The 8,854-nt window shown below is 56.3% G+C and overlaps 2 protein-coding genes across 2 annotated transcripts in view; both read right to left on the bottom strand.

The window, feature by feature from the left end:
• Window positions 1-4,181: 4,181 nt before the first annotated feature.
• LBRM_29_1170 (conserved hypothetical protein) lies at window positions 4,182-6,059 on the bottom strand (the record flags this gene model as incomplete). Its single annotated transcript, XM_001566412.2, has 1 exon — window positions 4,182-6,059. The coding sequence occupies one exon, from the start codon at window positions 6,057-6,059 to the stop codon at window positions 4,182-4,184; it is 1,878 nt and encodes a 625-aa protein (XP_001566462.2).
• Window positions 6,060-8,318: 2,259 nt separating this feature from the next.
• The window catches only part of LBRM_29_1160 (conserved hypothetical protein), a gene marked incomplete at both ends in the record, with an annotated part of 1,083 nt that continues 547 nt past the window's right edge, over window positions 8,319-8,854 (bottom strand). Inside the window, one exon of the mRNA XM_001566411.1 lies at window positions 8,319-8,854. This exon is cut by the window's right edge and continues 547 nt beyond it. Within this exon, the coding sequence (XP_001566461.1) occupies window positions 8,319-8,854 (536 nt within the window).

The following is an 8,854-nucleotide window of genomic DNA, read 5'->3' as shown; positions in this document are numbered from 1 at the left end:
ATCAGTCTCCAAGCAACCTCACTACTGGGGTGGCAAGGCTGGGGGGGGGGGCTCTGGCCTTCTGGGGGGGGGGGCAGCTTGGGGGAAATAGGGGGACACAGAAGCACAGAGACCCCGGAGTCCGGGAATCAGAAATGGGATAAGGGAAAAAAAAGAGAAAAGAATAGAGACGGCTCGGTAGACGATAGCAGCCTCCTCTAGGCTTGGTGGGGATGATGGGAAGAGCAGCTCTAACTCTTCTTGGGAAACGGAGAGCTCTCTGGGGGGCAAACCCGAAATGGGAACCTTCTTCGTTCTCTTACGCAGACTTCTGCTCCTTTCAACTCCAACGTTGCTTCGCCGGTGAGTCTTTCCTTCTCCTTCGGCGAATGTTAGAGGTATGGCGTGTGGGTCTGTAGGTTACCCTTATCGTAATCCCGCTAAGTCTGCCAGAGGACGTGTCGACGTTTTCCCCTTTCTGCTGTTGTTAGCTGACGCACGCACACACACACACACACGCGCGCGCGCGCACAAGAGAAGAGAGAGGAAACGCCCCTATTCCCCCAGGGGAGGTCTGGAATCAGCGGATCAAAAGGGCGCAAAGAGGGCCACCGATCAAACGACAAACGATACAAAAACCAAAGAGGGAAATAATAAAATAAAATAAGTGATGACGCTAAGAAAGGGGCGAACCACACACACTTACGCGCACACTACCTTCTATATGTCTGTGTGGATGTATGTATGCACGTGCTTTCTTCCTCTGAGTGTTTGAGCTCTTGTTTTTTTTTTCTGCTTCCAGTGTGAACTGGGGAGATGCGCGTGCTTCTTACGCTCTGGTAACGTTGTTGGCTTTGCCAACTCGTCTGTTGTTGTTCTTTTCGTCTGTCCCCCCCTCCTCCCCTATTCCAGGAGTTGTTACGCTTTGTCGCTGCCCAAATGTTGCCGCAAGATCTCCTTACTCACTACACAAATTTTCCGCTTTCCTCCGTTTTCTTCTTCCCCCCTTTGTGCGATCTGCTGGAGTCCTACCCAAGTCGGGTGCCAACAAAGAGAGAGAGAGAGAGACAGTGAACAAGCGAGTCCGAGGGGAGAGGCAGACACCGTGGTCAGACCTAAAGGAAAGGGGGGGGTGAGGGAGAATAGTTAGCAAAGAAAGAGAGCAGAAAGGAAAGATGTGAAGAGATGGTGAGCACAGGCAAGGAAAATGGGGGTGAAGAGGGAGTTAGGGAGGGAGAGGTGGGGTGTAGCAGACAGAAAGAACCGAAAGAAAGCCCACAGAATCAGGGCTACCAGAGGCGACCGTGAGCACAGAGAGGGAGGGGAGAGGGGAGAGGGGGGCACGTGGAGGCGGACTGTGCAAAAGCGAGCGAGAGAAGAGTCCGAATGGCCTTAAAAGCTACAAGACGGAGACGTCACGTCGCTACAGCAGACACAATGCAAAGTACCTGTGTAATGAAGAAAAAAAAATCAGGCGCACGCGTGTGGATTGTCGGTGGTAATGGGTGCGTGCGTGTGGTGCTCAGCAGCCCAGCTCGTGGAGGAGAACAAAGGAGAGAATGCGTCTGCCACCGCTCCACCATCAACAACAAGAAGAACTGTGATAGCAAGAGCACGCAAAAACCTGACGTCAGATAGAGCAAGTGCGCGACTTGCCAATCGCCGGGCTAGCTTGTCAAGTAGACACTGCCTTGACGCCTTGTCGATTGTGCTTCTTCTGCTGCCACGACCACCGCGTCAGAGAGGGGCTTCTCCCTGCCTTTGGCGAGTTCTGAGTGTGTAGACGCGTGGGTCTGCGTGTGTGTGTGTGAGTGTGTGGAGGCGCGCGGGTGGGAAGGGGGGGGGACAATCACGTTTTGTGACTGAGAGATTCAGAGCCGACAAGAGAAAAGCGAGCAAGAAAAAAGGAAAACAAAAAAAGAGAGATCCGCCGCAGACGCGTACAAAGAGGCACACAAAAGCCGTAAAAATAAAAGAGGAGGGGGGTGCCAATGGGCTCAGTGAATGAGCGATTGAAACGGCGGGGGGAGGAGGGAGAAGGGGGGACTGGGGTGATGACCCTCTGCACACGCACGCCCTTGTGTGTGTGTCTCTCTCTCTTCTGTTTGCCTCCCTTCCTTTTCGCGCCCCTTTCTTCTCTTTGGGGAGTTCAACTGAGATGCCGTGCTGCCCTGGCCTCCTCCACACTCGAACAAGCACAGCGTCACGCGGGTGTACAGAAGAGGGGGGAAGTCGGCGACTGCGCTGCGAGTCTGTCGAGGCGTCTCTGTGACACGTGTGTCTGTCTGAGTGATGATCTGTATTTCTGTCTGTTGATCTTTCTGGCGTTTCGTTTCTCTGTTCGTCTCTTGCCTTTTTTTTTCTCTCGCTCTCTTCCTTCGTTCTCACGACTGTCCCTTCGTGCGTCTCGACAAGACGCTCAGGAGGTGACGAGTGAAAGCCGTCACACGTCAGCGGCTCTGAAGGAGAAGGGGGGAGGACAAATTAAGAGAGGAAAAAAAAAAAAACAGCGCTGTCGGCGTCTTCGCTTGCTGCTGATTCAGTTTAATGCCACTCAATTACATATATCGCGTGTCGTTACTCCTGTCGCTGCGTTTTTTTTTTTTTTTGATGATTCGTTAGCCAATGACAACAGTGCCTGCGCCGCATAGCCGGTGTGTGCGTGGTGGGGGGGAGGGGGGGAGGCAGAGAGGGATAAGGCGGAGAAGAACGAAGAGCAGGTGTGCGATGGAGCGGGAGCGAGAGTCCACATTCAGAGGGCGAGGGAGAACGAGGAAGGCGGCAGTGACACAGGTAGACCATAAGGCGTGTGGGCCCCCATAAAACTCGCCACAAATACCTCATTGGATGCGGACGGAGCTGATGCGGAAACAGCAGCGCCATTTGACCTCAACATGGTGGTGAAGCGCACATGCTCTGCCCAGACCATTTTTTCACGCTGTCCCGTCAACTACACGCTACGAAGACGGAGCGTCACCGTCTTTCATCATGGGGATGCCTCCCCCACGCCACGCGCCGTGCGCGGTAGGCGCACTCACAGGGTCGTGTGTTTCGTGATCGCTTGTTTGTTTGTTTTTTTTGTCACGCTTCACAGTTTCGATTACTTACGAGTCGCAACCAGTCCGTCAAGGAACTTCGCCCCATGCGCTCCTGCGCACACACACACGCACACGTGCACGGGAGTAGACACCCCCACGTGCGCCGATGCACACTAAGGAGAGAGAGAGAGAGAGAGACAAAGAAAAGTGCAAAGAAGATATGAAAAGGGAGAGCCACTCACCACGCCCTCTTCCATCATCATCAGAAATCAAGACACACAAATCACATGATCGAGACATCAGTGAGAGCTGAGGAGGAAGGAGGAAGGAGGAAGCTGACGTACAGGGCTACACACAGAGAACACTCGATAGAGAGGGACGAGAGAACAAACACCAAGGAGAGGTGGCGGCTGTGCAGCGATAAGGGGAAGAGAAGATGCGTACATGGAGGTGTGAAGCTAGCGCGTTGGCTTGCCTCCCACGCACCTACCTACCGACTGATCTATCGCCTGCCGGGAGGGGGGAGCTGCTAGCGACAAGGGCCTCTCACAGACATAAACACGCATGAAACTTCACATGACCCGAAAAGCCACACGCTGCTTTGTTGAAGGATTGAGTGGCTACACTGAGGCACTCCCAGAGAGAGAAGCATACGCCCATTCATGCAGACACGAGTCCCAAAACAACTGACGTACTACGTGCTCCTGCGTAGGTGTGTCGATGTCGATCACATCCGAAGCCGCTGCTCGGCACACAAGGCACACCACGCTGCACATCAGCGACACGATCAAAGCTAAAGAATGAACGCCAACAAGGAGCAAAAGGGATCGACCATGAAAGAAAAGGGAGAAGAAGAGGGCGGCAAAGGGCCAAGAGCGAGCATGGCACCGTGAGGTATGCATATTGAGGAAGAAAACTAAACAGACAGCCATACACAATACAAGGTGAACAATGCGGAGAGAAAGGTGACAAAAAAACCCGAAATCCTTCCCACACCAACGCTCCAGTTCATCACAGAAAAGCTGTTACCCCCCCCCCATTCTCCCGTCGTCCCTCTCGCACCCAACTCCCTTGCCATATTAGAAAGGGAATGAGTCAGCTCTGCCCCTCAGCAGTCGCAGCACTCTCCCGCCTTAAATCTAGTCCACCATCCCCCTGCTACCATCATTCTGTGCGAAGCACCTGTGCAACAGGCTCCGAGGGCTCCGCCGCCGCCTCGTGAGCCGGCACTTGTTCACGCTCTCGCTTCACGCTGTTGAGGTGGCCACTATTGCTAGCGCCAGCGGTTGCTTCAGAAGCCCCGGCCGCGGCCGGCATGTCAGTGAACATCACCACGTAGCGCGAGAGCGTGTTGGTGTCCGTATGGTTGGTCTTCTGGTAAACATCGCGGTGGCCAATACGGTCGTACATGACGTAGCGACCGTCGTGGTTGGCGCCGAGGGAAGCAGCGGCGTCAGTCGCCACCTGTCCCACCCGCAGCAGGTAGCTGGACGTGCTCATCGGGTCCTGGCGCAGGGTCTGGTAGGTGTTCTCTGTCGAGACGCTGTACCGAATAGTCGCGCCCCTCTGCACATTCGCGAAGTCACCGTCGTCAGCGACAAGAAGATTGCAGCTGCCGACAAGCATGTTCGGCCGTGCGGCAGCGGCCTTGGGCAAGACAGCGTCAGGAAGAATGACGTGGTGCAACGAGGCGTCACGCTCAGCGAGGAAGTCGAGCTCCTCCGAGTCGTGCAGCCGCATCACAGCAGCTCCCAGAGAAGCCGCCTGCTGGTACCCGCTGGGGTACACTGGCATCACTTCTACTGGGTAAATGGTGTTCTTCAGACGATCAGCACTCGTGCGGGCCAGTTTGCCGTCAAGCTTGATGTTGGTGTACACGTTACCCGTGTACAGCTGATCCAGCTCCTTGGCGTGAAACTGCAGATTCTCGCGACGCTGCTCCACGCCGCCGGGGAGCGCTGCGATGTAGTCGCTCACAGCCCGCGTGTACTCCATCAACAGAGGGCGCCAGCTGGTCGAGTACTGAGACAACCCCAGCGCCTCCGTTTCGCGCAACAGCTGCGCCACCGCCGCCTCAGAGGCCGCTGGGGTGTCACTAAAGATAGAGGAGAAGTGGCAAATCGCGTACCAGACTTTGCGCTGCTGCCGCTTCGTCGTGTCCTGATAAAGAAGAGCCCACAGTGCACGCGTCAGGCGCATATGTGAGACATTGTTTCGGTCCAGGCCAAGCTTTGCGTGCGCAACCTCCCCAATGAAGCGCGCAAAGCCGCTGTCAATCTGCGAGACCTGCACGAAGGATGACTGCACGTCGAGACGCCACTGCCGCACCACCTCTTCTGTCGTCAGCGCGGCATCATGTGGCTTTGTCTCCGTGGGCTGTGTACGCGCCACACGCGCGGCATGCCGCTCCTTCTGCGGCACCAAACCGATATCCGTGTACAGGGGCCGCTGCACCTGGGTGAGCGACGGCAGGTTGCGAATCTGAATTTCATTCGCGTCGACCACAATACTCGCAATCTCCGCGTCGCCAGGATCGAGGCGACCGTGCGGCGGGCGAGCACGATCGGACGCATTCGCTGCCGAGGTAGATGAAGACGATGTCACGTCGTCCACCTCTGCTGCAGCCGCTGCACGCTTTTTCGGCGGCGCCGCGCGCCTCAGCGCCTGCCGTGCCTCGTCCAGCGCATTCGGCTCCAACGGGTAGTACGCCAGCGGAATGCTGTCGAGGAGGCCCGTCTGCATTGCGTCCAGCTCCGACTGCATGATGCCGAGTGGCATGGTGGACTCAACCATGAGCTTATACTCGTCAGGGTAGTACAGCATCGGGACAGCAGGCACCTCGGGGTACGGAACCGACCAACTTGTGTGGTAGTAAAATGCGTTACGGCAGGCACGAAGCGCGTCGCCGAAGGACGCGTGCTGGCTGAGCAGACCGGCTGCATCACCTCGGCCAGCGGCGCGCACTCTGGCAGTTGCATTCGCCACGCCGTTCTGGCGCTGGGTATGGCCACCTTCTTCAATGCTAATCGGGTTAAAGTCCATATTCCTTAGCGAAGCCTCGTACGACGCTTGAAGGGGTTGAGCCGACGCGTGAGAACAGCGGACGCAAAGGCGCACAAAAAGCTTCTGCGCCTGTGTGTGGCGTCCTCAACACGTCCACGTGCACACGCAGATCCTCCGCTACGCTAGCAGCAGACGAACAGAGCTCGGAAGGGGGAAGGAAATAGAGAGAGAGAGAGAGAGAGGGGGACGAGAGGCGCGTTACGTGAGAGCAGTGTGATTTGGGGCTACACTCATGTGAGAAAGCGTGTGTGGGTGCGTAGTCGAGTGAGTGCGTCAGTGAGAGGGTAAAAAAAAAAAAGGGGGGGAGGAGGAAATGATAACCACAAAGAAACCGACAACGGCCACACGCCCGGGTATATGACTGGTGAGGCAGAGGCGATAGAGAAAACGAAAACGAAAGGAGGGACGAGGTGAGCAGGAGAAACCGCGCAGGGCAGTGTCCGGTCGGTCTGCTGCTCAAAGAGTACAGGGAGCAGGGGAGGGGGGGGGGGTGAAGGCAGCGGCCTCCCCCCGCCCCACCACAGCGGTGAGGGAGAGTCTCCCAGAAGGTAAGCAGGCATACAAAAACAACGGACGTGCACTGTATACCCGCCCCTTCGACACAGAGGGAAAGTCAAGCACGACAGTGAAGAAGCGCATGCACTGCTTCAACAAGCGAGCACCGTACCACAACTCTTTTCGTCACCTCTGGAATTACTGGCAAAGGGTGGAAAAGAGGAATAAACAAGCGCCAGCCGCCGCCTCTTCAAATGTGCAGCGCAGCGTCGTAGCCATGTGAAGGGAGTAGAGAGGCTCGCTCTTGCTTGTCTCTTCCCCTCGCACACAGGGGTTTCTGTGTTGCTTACTCTTTGGGTGTGGGGTGGGGTCAGTTGTGCGCGGGGCTGCGGCGCGTGCAGACATCCACGAAGCCATTAGAGAGGAGGGAAGGAGAGAGAGAGAGAGAGAGGGCGATCGGATAGCGATCGAGGGCCAACACAGGCACGCGCCTACGGCAAACCCACTAGAGGTTTCCTTTTCTTGTTCTTGAGCGAGAGGAAGTCAGGGCCAGCATGAAACATCGCTTAAGTCATGAAGACGAGAGAGAGAGAGGGGTAGGAAATAAACAAAAGGAAGGGGCATACAGACGTGGCACAGACCCCTGGTGGAAGGGGGAGAGGGGGGAGGGAGGGAGAAGGAAGAGGCAGCTGGGGTGCTAGAGATTACATCATCCATATATGAATGTCACGCGCAAAGAAACAGAGAGGGCGAGTGCTGCGCCGCACTACAACAACAGAGGAGACCCTCTCAATAGGGAAAAACTTCAAACAGAGGGGGGAACGCAGAAGAACAGTACGAGGCAGAGCGATGCAAGTGGAGAAAGACTCGGGACGGCAAAGGACTACAGGTAGGGGGGAGGGGGGTAGCAGCAGACGGCCTAGAGAGCGCGCGCGAAATCATCTCGAATGGGGATAAGCACGAGGGTGAAGAGTGAGGACAAAAGAGGAAAGTGGATAAGGCGGCGAATGCAGCCAGAGCAACACAGAGAGAGCACGGCGGTAGTCGCGAAGTCGGGAGTGGAAGAGTGCGTTGAGCGTGCGCCCCACAAAGACAACTCCAGAGGGAAAGAAAAGAGAAAAGGAAAAGAGGCATGCGCTAGAGACGAACGTGTAGGCAGGAAAAGAGTGAAAACCTCCTGGGGCAGCGGTCAACACTACTCGAGAACGGTGAGCCAACACGCAAGGCGTCAAAGGCCAGCGTTTACGTGCGATTTGCCTCATACTCTCTGACGCTTCCACTTGGTATGGTCGCCACAGTCCCACAGCCATACTCCTTACTCATCTCCGTACACCTCCACTTCACTTCGCTTTCCGCCTCCTTTCCGCCCTCCACCACTGCAACCCTTCAATCCGCACAGACTCGGATCAGCGAGCGTCATAAGCAGCGCTTCGAACGCGTACGTGTACAACGCCTCACGCTAACGCAATTGGTGAGCACTTAACATACATACATCATAAACGACCAGTCGTCATCACTCTTCTCCTGCAAGGCACTATATGCTGCCCTTTTTACACAAGCACGCAGCCAGCCAGCATAGCTCGACGCCCGGCACACCGTCCTCTGCTACACGCGTGCACGCCGCTTTTTCGTGCCTCTATAAGCGCACTCAGCGTACGCGGACGCCCACAAACATCACACAAGTGTACATGTGCGCATCACTCCACAAGCAATGGAGTAGACTCGCTCTCTCTCTCTCTCTGCTTACTTGGCGACATTGCTGCTGCGCGTGCGACTGCGAGAACGGTAGCGCACCGGGGCGGACGGCGCGAGTTTCATGCGCTTCACCGCTGGAGCGGCCTTCTTCTTCCTCTTGCCAGCGCCGTCGGCGCCGGCGTTGAGGCTGCGCGTTACCTCGTCCAGCTTCTCCTGCAGCAGCTGAATGACTTCTTGCTTCGCGGCGTCTGCATCCGCCGGCACGAAATCCAGCCATGCAATGCGATCCGGCTGCACTGTCGTGCCATTGTGGAAGGGGCACGTCTGAATCAGAAAAACGTCGCTTCGATTGACGAGTTCCTTCATGAGCGGCACCATGGCGGCCCGCACGCACAGGTAGAGTGGAACCGTGTGCTCGTTATCCTCCATATTGACATCGATACCCAGCTCCACAAAGCGGATGGCAATGTCTTCGCAGTTCGTCAGGATCGCCCAGTGCAGATGCGAGTTGCCCTGCTTGTCGGCGTAGTCCAGGCGTAACGAGTTCTTGTTAGGCACATTTTCCATCATCGCCTCCAGCGCCT

This window comes from Leishmania braziliensis, chromosome 29 (genome assembly GCF_000002845.2).
Source record: "Leishmania braziliensis MHOM/BR/75/M2904 complete genome, chromosome 29".
NCBI lineage: Eukaryota > Euglenozoa > Kinetoplastea > Trypanosomatida > Trypanosomatidae > Leishmania > Leishmania braziliensis.
This window is presented reverse-complemented; position numbering and strand designations above follow the sequence as displayed.